At 39.9% G+C, this 19,468-nt stretch overlaps 1 protein-coding gene across 2 annotated transcripts in view; it reads right to left on the reverse strand.

Moving 5' to 3' along the window:
- Nucleotides 1–1,498: 1,498 nt before the first annotated feature.
- PINX1 (PIN2/TERF1 interacting, telomerase inhibitor 1) overlaps nt 1,499–19,468 on the reverse strand; it is a 73,057-nt gene continuing 55,087 nt past the window's right edge. For both annotated transcript variants that reach the window (XM_014534293.1, XM_014534294.1), the window contains exon 7: nt 1,499–2,205. In XM_014534293.1, coding sequence (XP_014389779.1) covers nt 1,732–2,205 — 474 coding nt within the window. In that variant the 3' untranslated portion in view covers nt 1,499–1,731. The remainder of the gene's footprint in view (nt 2,206–19,468) is intronic.

A 19,468-nucleotide genomic window follows, 5' to 3' on the forward strand; every position in this document is an offset into this window, starting at 1 on the left:
AAAAAAATATTTGTAAAGAGTATTCCCTTTAGGTTTCATACATTCCCACTCCCTTCTGGAACTCAGTTCATTTACAAGATAGGACAAGCAGAGATAATTTGGGCATGTGCCCTCTGTGAAGAAAAGTGACTTTAAAAATCTTTGGTGCTTTAATAGATTGGACCATAGCCTGGGACTCTGAACTCTGGGGGGCCATGATAAAACTCAGAAACTAGACCTCAGGCTCTGAATTTTCTTTGTGGGTAGTGTGTGTGCTTTTTTAAACAATTCAGAATTCTTAAGAGACCAAAACCGAACATTCTTACTGTACTTTCTCAATTTGAAGACTCTCAGGGCCATGCTTCATATCTAATGTATGAAGGCCCACCCCCTCTCCTCCAGAGTCAAAATCAGGGCAAAAGGTCATCAGCTTGCATGTATTATCCAGTAGCAATCTATCAATCAAGTGGAAAAGAGCACTGAGCCTGCACGCCCTGCCACACCCCCACAGCCACTCTGACAGGTCTGTCAGAAGCAGGCCAGGCACCAAGATTGCAAGAGCAGGACGGGCAGCTGGCAACTAGAAAGGGGTTAGAAGAAAACTGGAATTGAAAATAAAGGGGGAATGAGGATGAGGGAATCAACGAATAAAAGGATGGAGAAGAAAAGAAGGAAGAGATAAAGAGAACAAAGAAAGGAAGAGAGGAGAAACAGGCAGAGAAAACAATAGGGCTGGACCTCTAATTTATAAGCGTGCATTTTCTTCCTAATTCTGTGTCCCAAGGAGGGCGTGAAGTTATCTGGGTAAACACACACAGGGAGACGCCAGGGTGTGGCAGAAGGCAGTATAAACACAACTCGGCGACACCACTGGGTCTGAGCAGGACTGAACTGAGAAGTATCTTTTACATTTATGTGCTATTAATACTTTTAAGAACATTCACAAGGTAGTTTCAATCTATAGAGTGGTTTACAGATAAAATTAATTTCCTGATCTTAGACTCCCAATCTTTTAAGCTTCTGAGGAGCTCCTGATCGTTATAAATAAGGTGGAGCCCACAATAGGGGATTTGTCCCCGAGCATCACCACACGGCCTGCCTACTCTGTCTCAGGGAAGGTTCCACGGTTCCTAGTCAGCTCACTTAGACTGCAGTCTTGGGAAGGAGACCTCAGAACACCAGGCTGCCACTGCTTAGTGAAGACAGGGCATTAAAACAGTTTCCCCATCAAAACTACATCAAATCAAACCAAACAAAAACAAGTCTGATTTGGAAGAGTAATAATATAATACCTACTTGGCAAAAATGTATGGTTGGCTATAGAACAAAAAGAATGATCTGAATCTAAACTATTGCCTCTTAATCCTTTAATTAGACTAAGTCCTTCAGAAGGAAGCACAATTCATTGTTACTGAAGGAAATCAAGAGCAAATATAGACTGACATACCTACACACATGTGTGCACATACACAACTTGACGTGTTCATACGAATATGAATGAACACTCACAGTGAAGGGCTCAGAGTCTACAAAGAAATTTATTTGTTCATGAGAGTCATGATTTGAAACATTAAAAAGTCCTTGGAAAATGGTTTGGGGAAAATGTGGTGAGAGGGCGAGACCCAGCAATCCGCGGGCATGTTAAAAGATGTGCACACACTCTCTTGGGTGAACTCTGCTCTGACTCCAGGCCAAGGCAGCCTGGCAGTGCCCTGACACCTGAGTGGTTAGAAGGCCCTGGCTCAAAAGAATTTACTTGGAATCTTTCTTCTTTTTCTTCTTCTTTTTCACTGGTGTTTCATCTACAGTAGCATCCATTTCTGCCTCAACCTGCTTTTGTAGCTTTTTCTTTTCTCTCTTTTTTTTGGGCTTTGGTGGTAAGTCCTGGTCATCAAATGGCCACATACAGTCTTCTCCATCCTCAGCAGAAGCATCAGAATTCTCGTCCCCCTGAGGGTCTCCGAGCTGCTGCTCAGCTTGGTCTCTCTTTTTCTTGGTCTTGGGTTGGGTGTAATTCTCCACATTTTTATTTTTTGCCTCTTTCTTTCTTTTCTTTCCCTTTTTCCTTTCCATTTGGGTCTCTGGAAGGTCAGGCCCTGCAGCAACAACCTGTGGCTTGTTCTTTAGCTCTGCCATCCGCTTGGCAAAGTACTCCTGGATGGTGAAGGTGCTGGTTGTCGTAGTAGAGTTTTCATTCCCATCTGGAGTGGCGGGACTGGAATCATCCTAAGGTGTGGGAAAAGATTAAAACTGGTTAAACACCAGCTGTGTACTTGTCAGGGCATCCAGGAGGACTCCAGCTGGAGCCATTAGCCCTCAGCAGTTAGAGACCAGGCCAAGTACCAGGTATTCCTCGATCCCCCTTGTATCCCACCCGGATAGAGATGAACTGCAAAGCATAGAACAAAGTGGCAGACACTTTGGTTGAATACTATAGGGGGTGACAGGTTGAATAGATTGAAGATACCTTCAGAAAGTTAGCTGGAAAGTCACCTAAATGAAATTCGGAATAAACAGCACCTTAGCAACAATGTTATACATGGCGACCCCAGTCTGCCATGAAAAAGAGGGACACCGAAGTCCTCGAGCTTTGTGAGCTTGTCAGATTCCAGGTCTGTTATGGATTACTCAGGTCTTTGCACTGATGTGGAAACTTAGATGCCACATTCATATGTTAACCCTTCCTATCACAGGAGCCAAGTGCCAACCTGGAACCTGGCGTGCTGGGAACACCTTCTTTCTCCTCCAAAGACAAAGTGTGGGCCCCTGGCACCTGTTCCAGGAGAACAGGCACCAGGGCTGGAAATGCATGCGTTCACCTTCCTCCCAGAGAGAACAGGTTAGCATGGCAGCCCTTCTCCCCTCGGCTGAGGATGAGGAGAAGGAAGATGCCTCCATCACTACTCTGACATGAACCAGATACTCAGGTCTGTGTTAGTCTTGTTTCTAAATATGAGTAAGTACTCACAACAGTTGAGATTATGTAAGGTTTACATTTTAACTTCAAATAAATACGTTCCACTGTAAGGCTGGAGAAGAGAGAGAAAATTCATGCCTTAGTAGGTTGGGATAAAAAAAAGGAAATGCTGGTGTCACTATATGGGTTGCACCTGGTTGGCAGTAATGTGATGAAAACATAGGTGTGGAAAGGGAGTCCCTTTATGATGAAGAATATAAGGACTATGCCTTTTAAAATATTTTTACTGATTTTTAGAGAGAGAGAGCAAGGGAGAGGAACATTGATGTAAAGATGTAAGAGCAGAACATCAACTGGCTGACTCCAACATGCCCCGCACCGGGGATCAAGCCTGCAATATGGGCATGTGCCCTAACCAGGAATCCAATCAGAAAGAGATGACACTCAACCAACTGACCCACACCGGCCAGGGCAGGACTATGCTTTAAGGAAAGTCAATTTTTAGAATAACTTTGCCCACAGAGACTTTTAAAATAATCAAGCCATTTAACAATAATGCTAAATTTAAGTTTTCATAATTACCCGGCTTCTTCCTTCATATTCACTTATTCACATAGGAGGAGACTGGTTAATCGACCCTCTCATGTTGAGAGGGTGGGAAAAGAGTTTTCTGAATGACTGTTTCCAAATTAGGACTGTATAAGTTAGTCCGAACTTGGCGGGAAGAAACTCCAACTTTATTACAAACCAGCATGTATAAATGGACCATGCATTTTCTTGATAGAGCAGAACTTAAATGTGGGCTCAGTGGAATCAAAGTAGCATCACATTTGAAATTCTGGCAGAATCAATATCATATAAATGGACAACTGGATTTTGAGTGGCCAATGCCCTAGAGATCTCTCACCAAAGGTACCTTACCAACAACATCACACCTCATCTAATCAACACAAACCTTATTTTACCCAGGCCTAAAAAAAACAAAGTCTGTGGTCAAAGTTTAAAATTTCAAAATGTAAAATGCAGAACGTGTGGAATAACCAACTGGGCTTTGGAAAGAAGTTTAAATGTTACCTATCTGCATTTAATTTTGGCTGGAATCCCACCAAGTAATTTTGAGAAAAATTTAAAAATAGCTGTCCCAGGAGACGAAAACAAGGTCACTTAGTCTTTCTGTTCTTCAAATGTGGAAAGAGAGCTGAAATGCTGCGCGTCAGAATGGAAAATCTCAGGGCTCTCTTGGTGCGAGGCAATCCCAGTTTGATGGACAAGAAAGGTCTTGCCTTCCCTGTAAGGGCACACAGCCACACACAGTCTGTGAAGGTGGCCTGTTTATGTAAAATAGGTCTCATCTAGTTTCATGGCATTAAAAGGAGTTTGTCAACTCTTCTGGAGTGTATCTGTGTCTCAGGAACTCAAATTCAAGTGATAGTCTATGGCTCCCTACCTTGCTCACCTATTAGTCCTGCTTTTCAGTTAAATCATGGGAACCAATTGCTGGTATTAATCACACTTTTCATTATTAGGAAATATAAAACAATTTTTGAGTCACCTGTTGAATTCAGACGGACTATCTAATCCCAGGAAATAACCATGCTCATAATAACTCCTCCAGTGGCAAGGACTGTAACAACCATGCGCCACTGCACACCAGGCTTAGCAGGGCATGGAGACAAGCAAGAGAGGTGCCAGCACCCAAATCCTATTTATCCCGAGGAAAGTGTAGGCAGAACAATGACTTGCTGGGGAGAGCCCTTTAATGCCAGGGGCAGCCGCCCTCCCACACTGCTGCAATGTATGTTTTAAAAACCATAGAAACAAAGGAGGAATAGGATGTACTAGTAAATCTGATTCCAGTAGGAGCGATGCCCAGGACTCATATTTTACAAGCTCATAATTTATGATTTTATAAATCATAAACAGTTTTACTACTGAGATTATAATCCCTGTGTCTATATTCTTGGCCATGAATATGAAAAATGTACACCTTTCCAAGAAAAGGAATACTTTTCATATCTACTCTCAACTTCAAAGTGAACAGGCACTGAGAAAATCACCAGTTACTTAGCATTTTGAAACAGAGTCAACTTGCATCTTCCCAGTTTCCATTCAACACATAACACAACCTCAAAAAAATCTGTAATACCAATATGACTTTCACTGCTTTGTAAACTGTGAGAATGTTCCAATTTGCTAACAGTATTCTAAAAACAAGTAAAATAAATTTACAAATACCTTGAAAACTTTCAGTTCCATACAAAATACTATCAAGAGACGTGTAGTTAATGCATTAATCATCTTACAGTTATCTAATCCAGTCAAATCAGTAGGTTAAGTTAGGTAACTCCCAAGATCTCTTGAAGGCCTACAACGTACTCCTCTGTGAAAAGACATTTGGGTTGGCCATTGCTCTATGATCAGGAGAGAGAGAAGGGACAGTGAGGCAAGATAAGCAGGCAGCAGGGATGAGTTTGGTTCATAGACACCTATTACCCCAACTGTCCAGTCAGGATGCAGAAGTGATAGCAATGAACTAGAGTCTAGCCACATGGAAAGGATATTTTCCATCACCTGAACGAAAGCATACAGCCAAGAGCAGATCCAGTAATACCACTTAGAGAGCTGGATTACTGAGTCAGTTTTAAGAATTTGTTTATACAGATGCTAAAATCAATAAAATGGGAACCAATTGCTGGTATTAATCACACTTTTCATTAGGAAATAAAAAAAAAAACTGGAGTGATTATTAACTGGAATACAAATTTATTTTAAACTTAAGTCCCGGAAATCATCCCAACACTTCTAAGACAGGTGGTAAAAAGCTGAAACTTTTAAAAAATGATAATCAATCCCCACTTTGTACTTCTGATTTGAAGATTCTCTTTTTATATACCTTGGCTTAAAAATCTCCACTGAGCCTTCACAGCCCCTAAACTTGTGCTCTCAAAAGGCAGCATGTGGGGAACATGCTAATGGTGCTCTCTGGCTGGAATAGGAAATGTGGTGGGCTAAGGGAATGCATAACCTGGCAATGTCTCCCCTGCCTTTTATGCTTCCACAGTCTGAGCTTCTTCAAGTCCTGCTCCAATGCCAACAGTTTCCCTTGCTGTCTAGTATGGCACAGGCAGGCTGTGACTTGGGTACAATGAAGGATAAAGGTGGGCGAGTCTGCACGAACAGGAGCAAGGGCTCTGCCTGTGGAAGCCACCAGTCCTTTTGCTGGCCTGGGTGTCCTGCCCCTCAGCTGGGCAGGAACATGTCACATGTAACATGCATGTCCAGGACCAAGCAGTATACCTGAGATGAAGAAGCTTTTCAAAGAGCCTAGTGGAGGAGGGGAACCGGTGAGGAAATGAGCAAAACAGTTTTTTAAATATCCCCCTAGATTTGTAATATCCACTATTCTATGTCCCTTATCATTAATTATTAAAAAAGACCCAAACGCACAGTTAGACCCCTGAAGTATTTTCCACATATTATAGAAGCGACTCTTTGTGAAATACAAATAGAACCAGTTTCTGTGTTATTCTAAAAAATGGTTTCACAGATTAATCTTGTCTGTTTTCAGCAAATGTCACAGTGTTCTCATTTCTTTCAGAGCTGGTGAGTATAACAATTATGTGTTAAAAAATACTGACCATGGATTTCCCCAATTACAGTGAGGGCCTTAATTTTCCCCAATCAGTAAATATTCTGTGGGTTAGAGCTTAGGAGGACCTGTTCCCATATCAGGACTCTCAGGTTTAAAGTCACAGGAGCCCTGCAAGATCGCTCCACTCATCACATAAGAAACTACCCTCTGTGGCCACACCTCGGTGTGCTGAGAAAGCAGCTGTCATCTCTTAGACGCCTTTAACATGCCAGTCACTTATCATCATATGTCATCTTATGCGACGCTCATAGCAGCGATCTGAGAGGCACCCTCTCCATTTCTCAGAGGTAGAAACAGACTTGCCCTTTCTCCTTCCATTACCGCACACTAACTTCCAGCCTGCATCACACAGACTCTTGTCCCTGTTTCCCTATATAACTGGTCATATAATCAAGGGACCAAGGCCCACACTCAACTCTATAAGGGCACAAGTTAACTGATGCAAAAGCTTCATGTAAAAAGAATGTCCCCAGAAACAGACACTACTTTCTAAACAGAAAACCGCTATTAGCTAGTTTGTAATCCATATAAATAAAATATAGCTTAAAGCCAGGTGTAAGAGTTTGTACTTTGTCAAATTAGCATGTGGATGTACCTGGCAAAGTGTGAGTGCTTTAAAGCAGGAAGTAAAACCGAAGTCCACCCTTCCACCTAAGGCAGGACTCTCTGCTGGACAGATGTCGGACAACTTCCACCTGGGCACTTCCAATACCGACTGTGATTAGTTGGTGTGGTAGGTGGTCCACTCCACCATGACTTGCTTTGTCTCAGTTTTCTCCTCAGTAATAGGCATATTCAAGTGGTTTATGGCTATATACTGTATGAGTGTAATGTCTAGAGCTAGGGAATCCTAAAGCCTAAACCTATTTCTGGCAACTCTGAATTACCACTGGAATTGGGGGTGGGTTAAGGTTGGTGGGGGGAGAGGGGATGCAAAGAACACAAGACCTTGCCGAGAGAACTCCTTAAGACATCAATTATGATGTATCACAATCATCTCAGGTGTCTGAAAGATGCCCCAACTACACATGCCAACTTTTCTCAAATGTCTACACAATTATCAGTCTGTTCTTTGTTTTGTTTAGGTATTCTTTCCAGAGGCTTTGCAGCTCAATGAGCATCTGCTCAAGCTCTTCTGGGTTCCTCTGTGTCATTCAAACACATGTACTGAGATGGATTAACAGTAAAATGCCCAAATAAAGTAGACGGTTTTATGATTCTCATTAGAATGTTGTTAGTATCTTTTGGACAGAGAATTCAGTGGGGCATTTGGGGCATATGCACCACAAATATAAAATCTTACTACTTATGATAAGCATACCAGTCCAGGGATAGGGTTTCAAAGGCAAAACCTTTCATCTCACAGCCTTTATCATATGTCAGTGCTGATCTTAAGTGACAAGGAGATTGAAGCCTTTTGATTTCCATATTAAGATACAGAGATCATGTTGCAACAGTAATCCTTCAAAGAACTTTTCTCATTGAAAGAAAAAGTAGGCACCGAGAGCTCAGGGGTAATGGATTTAGCAATTGGGGTTCTTAGCTCTGAGAGCTCTTACTTCTGATGAACAAATGCACACCTCCACTCCAGCCTGTCTGCTGTCAGCTCGGACTGGATTAGTCTGTGAAAAATTAAGAAAACTTGGCAAGTGAGTAGTCTGAAAGAACATCTTGTGTGTGTTTCAAACTTTATAGCAGGATAGTTCTGACAAACATGAATTATGTCTTGACATACTCCTGGGGTTTAGACATTACACCTATTCACTTTGGACAGATTAATTCAGGTAAAAGTGATTTCATGACTCATCAAGCTGGGGCGAGTGCTGGAATGTGTGGGCACCAAGCCTTTGCTGATACAGGGGGCAGAATGAGCTGATGGAGTCACTAGTTATGCGGGACTACAGTGTTCCTGCAGGTCCTGTGTATGTAGTCAAGTGCATCATCTCCTTGAAGATCAAGTACAAAACTGTCTCCTTCAACAAGTCCGAATCCCTCCCTGTGGAATATCCTCATGTTCACTTCCAGTGACTAGTAATTAGTTACTTCTATTTTCTGGTTTTGTATAATTTGCTTTGTAAGCATCTTCCCAAGGCAATTTTAAGTTCCTTGAGACAGAGACAATTTCTATTTCATTTATATTGGGCACATCCTCTCTAATGAGCAACAAACGTATGAGTGCTCAAGGAAAGCACAAGAAACACCAAGCCCAAGCAGATCAAGGCTGGGAAGCACTCCCACTGAACCATAAGCCTTGTATTTGTTGGCACAAATGTGTCGGCATGCCAGCGAATGACTAGAAGGGGTTTGGAAGGGCAGGAAGGAAAGAGAGAGTCAGTGTTCTGCAGTGGATACTCTTCCCATCCAGATAAAACCATTCCCTTCTCATCAGATGCCACTTTGCCTCCTGGTGCAAACTGCTTCTCTCACTGCAGCAAGTACATCTGAGTGCCTTCTGGTGTGACCATCCCATTACTCCCTGTGGGCTTAGTGACATAGAGGAACCCAGCCAGACAATCCATACATTTCTCCTCTGGTCTGTTATTCCAGGTTGGCATAGTCACCTCCCTAGAGATGAGCAAATTGGAAACAAGTGAGGTGCTGTGATGTACGGGAACCACCATGTTCATTCTGTGCGACTGGCTGAATACAGCAGAACAGCCTGTGGGCTGGACTATTCTTGCCATGAAAAGGAAAGGCTGGAGAGCCAGGGAGTTCCAGGGCATATCAGAGGCAAAGGTGGGAGCTTATTCTGAGAAGGCAAACAGGTGGATAAGAGTTCCACCAGAAGTCCCAGTAGCCAGTTGTTAAGGTGCAGCATACTTTATGTTTTGAGCTGAAAATATGACCTGGGAAAGCTTTTGATTCGAGGGAGTCACTAGATGGGTTTGCCTTCACAGGTTGAGCTAAACCAGTCACCAACACTGTTCGTTAGAAAACAGGGATTATGCTACTATGGGGGCATTTCTTCTCTTGCTTTCTATGGCACCTTTTTGGTTTCCCTATGATTGAAAACATTCGGCACAAGAAGCTACTTTTGCACTCACAAAAAGTTTATGCAAATGTAAAATCTTGTGGGTTTTTTTTCAAGGTATCTATCACTCACCTCTGGAGTTAGATTAAATACACAGTCTCAATAATAACCAGCCTTAAGAGAATCTGCCTGGGAAACGCAATCACTGTTAGTGCTAGCAAGCTTCACAAGAGTTAAAAACAAATACAAAACTCCACTGATTGAAGTGGGAGCTAAAACCAAAATATAGTAACAGAACTAGACTTATGCAGCAACTCAATAGGAAAACGCCTTCAGAAATGACATGTGGATGTGTGTGTGCTTGTGGGAACAGGTCTGGGAACCCATGGCATGTACAGAAACCCACTCAGCAGGAGTTCCCGGAGGTTCTCTCTAGAACAGGGTTGGTAAGCTAGGGCCCAAAGGCCAAGTTCAGCCTGCTGGCTATCTTTGTACCCCTTGCAAGCTAAGTATTGTTTTTATATTTTTAAATGGTTGGGGTAAAAAAAAAATTTGAAAGAATATTACATGTGAAAATTATGTGAATTTCAAATATCAGTGTCCATAAGTAAAGTTTAGAATTTCATCAGTAAAAATATGTGGAAATTTGTGTTTTTTCTCTAGTATATAAGTAAACACAAAAAGTGTTAAGTGAATATTTGTTGGATGAGTAAATGAATACATTTATTATGAAATATGATCTCTTTTTTGGAAATGTTCGATACACACACACACACACACACACACACACACGCACGCACACAGAATTGGAGGACTTCGGGTTTTGATGAAGTGTCCCGAGGCCTTAATGAGCTATGCTAGTAAATGGTGGAGAGGCTGCTAACTGCTGTCTGATTTCAAGCAGCAAAGGATGACAGACAAGCACAAAGAGAACTCTCAGCACCCCATAAGCACGCAGAGATACCTTTCTAACAACTTGGCATTAGACCTTGGCTGGAATTTACAAACTCGGACAAATGAACTTGGCATCTCAGGGATGACAACGGGGAAGGAAAGAATATCTTGCTTTTCACTGGACACTAGTAGAGAAATACAAGCAATGCCAAATTCCTCATATGAAGGCCAATGCTAACAAAGCTGTTCATTTTTTTTCCACTTGCCTAGTCAGCTGCTCACATTACTACTCATTAAGAAAAGCCAACATAAACATGTTTTAAGAGGATGGTTCTCTATGGCAACAACTTCTCAAGTAATTGACATCAGAACTACTGACAAGAGTCATACAGCCTCTGGGGGAAAGAGGGGAAAGAAAAGAGAGCAGGTTTCCTGCCTCCCTGAAAGGTCCTACCACTTGGAAAGTTGCAGTGACTCATGTGACAACATTTCACAACACACTGGCCATTCCGAGATAAACGAGGCTCCTCCGAAGCCTGGAATGATCAATGTGTCATGGGCACCGACTTTTGAGGATGAATCTAAAAATAATCCAAATTGACTACATTTTATAATTCTAGGTCAACTGGTTCCCTTCCCTGCTCTCTGGAGGCAGGATACATGACTTTTATAAGTAGTTAAAGGCTAGTACCCACATCTCAAAAAAATAGAAACAGGGGCTAACAGAGGGTCTGTCTCTTCCATCTTTACTTCACAGGAAGCCTTGAAAATTCCTTCAGAATCATGACAACTCAAATTTAGGTTCCTTATTAAAGAAAACATGGCATTTTTGGAAGACGTTAGAGAACCTCATATTTTGAAAATAGGAATGGAGTATAAATCTGGAATGGTCAGGATTGTTTTTAAAAGAAAGGTATATTAATTTAGGCAAGTAAAGTTACAAACAGAAAAGTCCCCTCGCTCAGTTTTTGTATACTATATAAGATTAATCTTCACATAGACTCTTTTTAATTGAGTAGAAATCAAGGCAGGAAATAAAACCATTTGAAGGAGTAAATTTGATAGGGCAAAATATTTCTATGTTTAGAAGATATTTAAGTTAATAAGAGTAAGTTAAATTCTGAACTCATTGAGTCATGTAATAAAAGTAAGTTATACAATAATAAGATATTGAGATGGCTGAGGTCAAAAAAGATTTGGCCAACCAGTCCTTCATTAACATCCATTGAGCAGCTACTGTTTACCAGACTGGGGCAGGGGCCTAGAGACAGACTATAAAAAATAAAAAAAATAATAACACATTGGGAGAATTTAGGTGGTGTTTTTGTTTTTGTTAAAAATATGTTTTTATTGATTTTTAGAGAGAGAAGGGAAAGGGATAGAGAGATAGAAACATCAATGAGAAAGCAACATCATCGATCAGTTGCCTCCTGCACACCCCCCTCACTGGGGATTGAGCCTCTAATCCAGGCATGTGCCCTGACCAGGAATCGAACCGGTGATCTCTTGGTTCTTGGGTCGATACTCAACTGCTGAGCCACAGCAGCCGGGCAGAATTTACTTTTTGAATAGACAGAAACTAAACTAGATAACCAACTATAAAACAACTCCATTCAACAAAACCCCTAACCAATTAAATTGAGATTACAATTCCAAAGAGCTCATAAAAAACATTATTACTGCTATTAAATATATAATCGTAGTTTTACACAGCTATAATATTTTACTTTATAAGCAAGAAAGATATTAAAAGTTTAAGCAAAAAAGAACAAGTAATACTGCCTCTCTACCTGCCCAGAATACAAAAAGATTCCTTAAAGCAAGACCTGCCTCTTGTCTGTCTAACAGGCTCATCCTCTGTGGAAATTTGATGCCCTATGTCACAGTGCTTCTTAAACTACCAGGGAAGAACAGGCTCATCCTCTGTGGAAATTTTGCCCTATGTCACAGTGCTTCTTAAACTACCAGGGAAGAAGTGCCATTGTTTTTTTTCTTTTGAAAATCTACAATCTATTGGGGACAAGATTTTTATAAAATACAAACTTTTTTTAATTACTAGGAAAATAAAAATTTTAAGACATAAAACACAAGTTCCAATGTATAAAAGTTTCTAAATGCTTACTATCAATTTGTGTCCTGGTGTGTGGACCATATCTTGAGTGGTACTGGTATAAAATATTAGCTACTGAAGGAAGTAAGAAAAGTGCTAAATTCAGTGTAGTAGAAGTGACAGTGACCTGGGCATCAAAAAAATCCAACTCACATCTGACAGACTGTGTTGATCTTGAACAAGTTATTGGCCTTTCTGGGTCTTAAAGTGAATAATTTGCAAAACAAGGAAGTAGGACTACACAGTGATTTTTTTCAACCATACTAGTTTTAGCACACCTTCCTTCAAAGGAAATCTGAAACAGAAGGCCAATATGTAACCCATCAGAAGACCTGTTGTTGATGTGAGACTGGGGGAACCCAAAGCTCATGTCCTAACCTCCTCGCCCTTTGTAAGACCTTCAAGGCATCTGTGAGAAATTCCTAGGGCTGTGTGGAATACAGTTTAAAAAACAGCCATGTTTTAAAGGTTCATTGCAATTCTAACATTCACCATAGCCCAGATAATTTCATAGCACTCATCAACAGGAGACTAAGAAGCTTTCAACAATAAAATTGAACCTTTGCTATTATATAATACACACAATTCTGAAAGTTGTCATTAACTGTTGGAATTCCAACCATTGGCTGTCTGTCAGAACTGTCCAGTGACCAATTTCTCCTGAAAATGGTAGCAAAATATTAAGTGTCACCTTCTCAATACTATGAAGTCACAGGTTGCAAACTGGGTGCTCTCTGATCCAGATAACAGGATGATATCAAGATTTGCTGACTCTTCTGGCTTCACCTGGTGAGGCTCTGAAGAGGACCAAGATGGGAGATGGTAGCACCCAAACCCATGTCATCAGAGTTCCCACTACAGTCACTGCAGACGACAGCATGAGAAAAAAAAGCACTGCTTTCTCACCAACCACCGGCCACGCTCTAACCTAAAGGAAGGTAACTCTTCATCATATTTTCATTACATCACGGGATGGAAATCTGGGAGAATGTTGTTTTTGCTTTTCTGGCAGGACAGAGGTTGGAAGGAAAAATGAGCCAATATTTTACTCTTCTCCTCCAACACTGTGCCATCTGTGTATCAATTTCTTCTTATCATAGAAGCTCTTAAAACCATTTGCCTGATCTGTCAACAAACAAAAAGCCAAATCTAATCCTTTCAGGCCAAACCTATGTCCTGGCAAAAGTCTAACCAAACAGAACAGCCCAGTGACTTAGAACTCTTGGGTTGTTTTGATAGTCCCCCCCATCCCCTTCTTTTTATTCTTCTTTTTAAATGAGTGTCTTATTATGAAGTCATGCTTGTTGATCTAGAAGACAGCATTTTTTTTACTGGTACTAAAACAAAATGCAGTGACCCACTTTCTCCTTTTTGGTTCTTATAGAAAGTAGAGGCAGGCCCCCGAACCCTGTTTGAAGTCCTTGCTGCCAGGAGATGGTCGGTTTATGTCTCTTGTCCTAGGACAGGAAAAGGATGCACTCTCGGCACCGTGTGCTAGGGAGAGATAAGACCAGAGATTTCTGTCCTCAGTACCTTATCAGCTTTTCCTGCTACTTTCCAGAGCAGACAGCACTATGACTGGCAATAAACTAAACTAGCTGAAGGGGGGCCGGGTGTGTGAGCAGCTTGGGGATTGGAGGGAGTGATGTAGGAAGGGGTGTAGGATGAGGAAAAGAGATGAGGCTTTTAATATATCTTAAAATGGTCTGGCCCAAATAAAATTGCCTTTAAAAAGAAAACACGTTTTCTATCTCCTTTTGTTACAACTTCAGCAACAGGAATAGAAGTTTTTATAAGAACTTCCTTTCTGGTTGGAATGCACCAACACTTTCCTTGCTTTGAGCCCTGCCCATAACTGCCTTGTGCTACTGGCTCCTGCGCACGTAGCACAAGACCGATCTGCTGTGGGCGCCAATCCGCTGTGGGCACTCCAAGGGGAGTCCCATAAACCAAAGGCTGTGGAGGGAATGCTTCTTCTGGGCACATGTGCCTCCATGTAGACAACCAGTGTTTGCTGGGGCCAGGGCACTCACAATTCCATTTCCATATTGCAAAGAAATGAGCACAGCTATGAGTCACCCCTCCAAATTCACTGAGGACCTCTTCATTCTGCAACAAATCACACCTGTGAATCCAAGAATTATACACTGTGGAAATCCTGGTCTTTTGGGAGGTGGGAAACAAAGCTGCTGAAGAATCTAGACTAAGTAGGTAAATTTAAAATTAGTTATGGCCTCAGTTATTTCTAGTCATGAAAATTTGGCAGTCTTCTCTTAAAAACTTTTTTTATCATGAAACCTTTCAAACATATAAAAAAGCAGAGAAAATAGTATAGTGAACCCGATGTACCCATTACCCAGCTTCAACAATGATCAACAGATAACCATTACCAACTCTACTCTCATTCATTCACAGCAAATCAAAGATACCATATACTTTCATTATAAATATTTCAGTATGTATCTCTACAAAGTAAGATTTCTAAGAAAAATCCATAACTATAATAACATTATCACATGAAAAGATTAACATAAAAGATTTCAGAGAGGAAGGGAGAGGGAGATGGAAACATCAATGATGAGAGAGAATCATGGATCAGCTGCCTCCTGCACGCCCCCTACTGGGGATCGAGCCCACAACCCGGGCATGTGCCATTGACCAGAATTGAACCTGGAACTCTTCAGTCCACAGGCTGACGCTCTATCCACTGAGCCAAACCGGCTAGAGCTAAGTTATTTCTTATTACAAGTTATTTGAAGCAGGTCTAAATACTGTGATTGAGTGATATGTCTCATTTCTTTTGGCGACAAGTTTCCATCCTCTCATTTCAATTTCCTGTTGATGAAACCAAGTCATTTGTCCTACAGAGTTCTCTCAGGATCTGAATTTTCCTGATTGGATGGACTTATAATATGGGTTAAAATGTTCCTCGTATATGTACTGTGAAGTTTCAGCTAGAGGCAGCCTTATTTTCTAATGTAGCATGTCGCCTTAAGAAAAATTGGGATGGATTCATGGTTAAGTAAGCTGGAGAAATAAATCTGTGCTATTCCTCCCTTTGATTTAAAATGCACATTATCATCCTAGTTGTTAAACTTCAGAATTTCCCAAACTTATTTCACTTTGAAAACATTTTTGGTATAACAACCATTGACATCCTGTGGAATTCACATTCTGCTGAGCCTACTTTGAGATTTGCTCACACAGATGTTGCCATGACCTGGATAAAATGTGCAACTTTTTTTAAAAAATTAAATCTTATAGTAAATCTTTGATTGACCTTGGTCTTTCTAAGGGGGTGGGTTTTTACCACGGGCCACACAGTTTATGCAAAAATGGCAGATACCTGGGAAGGAAGTGAAAAGAGGACCAGCCAAGCATTCTGCTATGAACAACCAGCTTGCTAGATGACTCTGGGAGAAGAGGCTAGCTCCTCCCTAGAGATGCCATTATTGAAATGGAAAAATCTCTTCTCAGGCTTATTCAGAAAAATCACTCTTCCATCTTGGAATGGAAGGTGGCAGAGAAATGACATGTCCTAAACCATGTCAAGTATGTATGGATCAAGTTTTAAGACTTCCTATCTAACCATATTTCCTTTTTAGTATATGCAAAAGCAGGAAGAGCTGCACAGTCTGTCCAATCAAATAACCAAGATGAAGAAGAAAGATCTTGATATTGAATTTTCCTTAAAAGTCTGTGAAAATTTCAAACAACAGGATAGTGAATAATCTATAATATGATCAAGAGGATAAAAATGGGCCCGGCTGGCGTGGCTCAGTGGTTGAGTGTCGACCAATGAACCAGGAGGTCACGGTTCGAGTCCTGGTCAGGGCACATGCCCAGGTTTCAGGCTCAATCCCAAGTAGTGGGGTGTGCATGAAGCAGCTGATCCATGATTCTCTCTCATCATTGATGCTTCTCTTTCTCTCTCCTTCTCCCTTCCTCTCTGAAATCAATAAAAATGTATTTTTTTAAAAAAATGGAGAACATAATCAGGAACCAATGGACATATAACAAAATTAAAATTTAAGAAAGCAATTTATAAAAATAAAATGAAACAAATGAACCCGACTGTGTGACCAGCTGGTTGAATACCTACACAGAAATTCCAAATGAGTTTAAAACACCATAATTTGACTGTACATAACCTAATGTGATATATCTTGAGGACAAAACAAAATGGCCGACCCTGTCCCCCCCCCCCCCAAACACTCTCTTTCTCTTTTTTTAAAAAAATAATCAAGTTATTGGTGTTATTCTGTGACTATTGTGTATATACTGGGAAATAAACAGATGAGTAATGTAATATTTTAATGCTTTTACTGTGAGTAACGAAAAATATTAATGAGGTTAAGTCTTTGTAGTCCTGAATTTTAATTGGCAATATGCATATAAACTCATATTATATTTTAACATTAAAAAATTATAGTTCTATCCATGGAATAAGGTCTAGGAACAAAAAGCAAACTGGTGATAATAAGTAACCCTACTTGCTCAGATTGTGGTCTCTGAACATCATTTACCACCAAATAAACCAGGGAGAAATGGACTCTGAATCTGGGACAGCAAATGTAAAAGGTGGGCCTGGAAAATCTTATGCCAGGTAGGAAGGAGTGATCAAATACCATTTAGGGTCATATCAGAAGAATTCAGGAACTAACATCAAGAGGCTTCTATGGGCAAAGATGGAAAATTTGATCCTCAATGAAGACAATAAATGCAACAAATTGAGACAAAGCAAGTATATTTCAATCCATGAGTGACAAAAAAAAAGGAAAACTCATTGGTAAATAAAGGAAACAAGTAAAATATTTATTACTTATTTATTACCTCAGGGTAATAAAATAGTAGATATGCAAAAATGTCTCTTCTAAATTTTATTCTAAAAATGAAGAGAAAAGGAAAGAGATATAGAGAGGAAATTCATAGATTGAAAAAACTTAAAAAGATATATCAACCAATTGTTATCTATGACCCTTATTTGGATCTCATTCAAACAAAGAAACTGTAAAGAAAACCAAAATTTAGGACATTTATAAAAATTGAAACTCTGAACACTTACTGATGATAGTATGCAATAATTATCAATTTTTATATAATAATGGTCTTGGAGTTATACATTTAAAAATAATCTTTTAACTTTACAAGATATTATACTAAGGTGTTGAAATATTTATGGATGAAATAGTAACACAGAGGGGAGAAGTGTGCAGGGTAATTGCCCCTCTCTATCCACCTTTACAGTCTAGTCACATCCTCTACTTGTTCCCCCACAGGCCCTTGGTTTCTTCAAGGATTTGTGTCTTTGTGGATACGGTTTTCTTTTCTCCTCATAAGGCCTCTCAACTTGGCTGACCTGCTGCTCCTTTAAGGTACCGCACGCGTGCCACCTTCTTTAATCTCTGCAAGCTGAATTCATCACCACATAATATCTGTCATGTCCCAGACCTCTGGGACTTGAGGCCTTTGAACCAGCTGATTGTGTGCACCTCTGACTTCCCAACTAGACTATGAGTAGAGATTGTGTCTCATTTAATCATCTGTCATGCAACAATGCCATTGGACAAACATCTGAGCTGAGTAGAAAAAGGAATTGGAAGGGTCTAGAACAGGGGGACTAGATAGGAAGAAAATGATTAAAATTATATTAGTTAGAAGAATAATGATGAAATAATAAGAGATTACACTGAAACGAGACATGTTCAAGACAAGCCTTGTAAAGACACTAAGTCAGCTGAGCCTGATCTTACAGTTTTAAGTCATCTTATAGCTGACTAGAAAGCCAGCTCTGTCTTGGCTCATTTATAAATTCAGTTCATAGAGGACTGATTTTATCCATTAATTTTAAGGAAGTGGCCTCATGGTATCAGCCTATAGATCTAGATCCTTATAAGGACAAAGGAGTCTAAAATAAACTGTAACCAATAATGATAATGTCATATGCATCATGATTAATCCAATCCTGAGTAACTGGGGTCCATTCAAAACCAAAGTAATATAAATTCCATGCTTTTGTTTCCCTAATAATGTAATTACCATCTTAACAGGGAGGGATGGAATGAGTGTGAGCATGATAATCTAAAATTAAATGATCGATTTAACTGAATGAATAACGTCATTGTTTAACTTTATAAAGTATACCATAAATGTTTTTTTAAAAGATTTCTTAGGATCGAATGTTGGAAGAAATAGAAATCCCACCAAATCTAGGTTACTGAAATCAAGACATAAAATAAATTTAAGCTCTAACTAGAAAGCTATTTGGAGTTCAGGCTCACAAAATGCTTCAAAGCCAGTCAAATAAAACTTAAAACCTTCATATGACTTTAAGAGTCATAATGGGAATTACAAAAGGAGTCCTGGACCGATGTCAAGAGACAAAAGGGATTGAAGGTTGTTTGTCGTAATTGCTACTACTTTGCTTCAAACAACTTTTTCTGATGCAGAAAAGATAAACTCATCAACAAAACAGATGACAAATTAAAACCCAACCATTTTAGCCTTGTGCTATTTGCAGACACTGGGGCTGTTCTAAGAAATAAAGCTCAGAGTGAACTTCCTAGAGGCTCAGCTAGGTTTAGACAAGGACTAACAGAACCTTGAAAAGTAGAGACTTACCAGCACTCTGATACCTAATAAACAGAGAACTTATATTTTAAATCTTACGAAAGAAAAAAATATTTGGGAAATTCCTGTAAAGTTTTATTTTAAAGATTGAGGTTTAAAAATTTTTTGATTATTTAAGTTGGTTCAATGGAATTACATAAAATTACAATTTAATGATTGATAAGCATAAAAATACATTAAACTAAACAGAGCTATTAGTGAAATCATACTAATTGAGGGCTAGGTTTCAACTACATATATTATTTTATAAAAGGATTAGCCTAGCAAATGAACAAATCAGAGTCCTCAATATTTTACTTTATTTTTTTATTTATT

This window comes from Myotis brandtii, unplaced genomic scaffold, assembly GCF_000412655.1.
Source record: "Myotis brandtii unplaced genomic scaffold, ASM41265v1 scaffold1282, whole genome shotgun sequence".
Taxonomy (NCBI): Eukaryota; Metazoa; Chordata; class Mammalia; order Chiroptera; family Vespertilionidae; genus Myotis; species Myotis brandtii.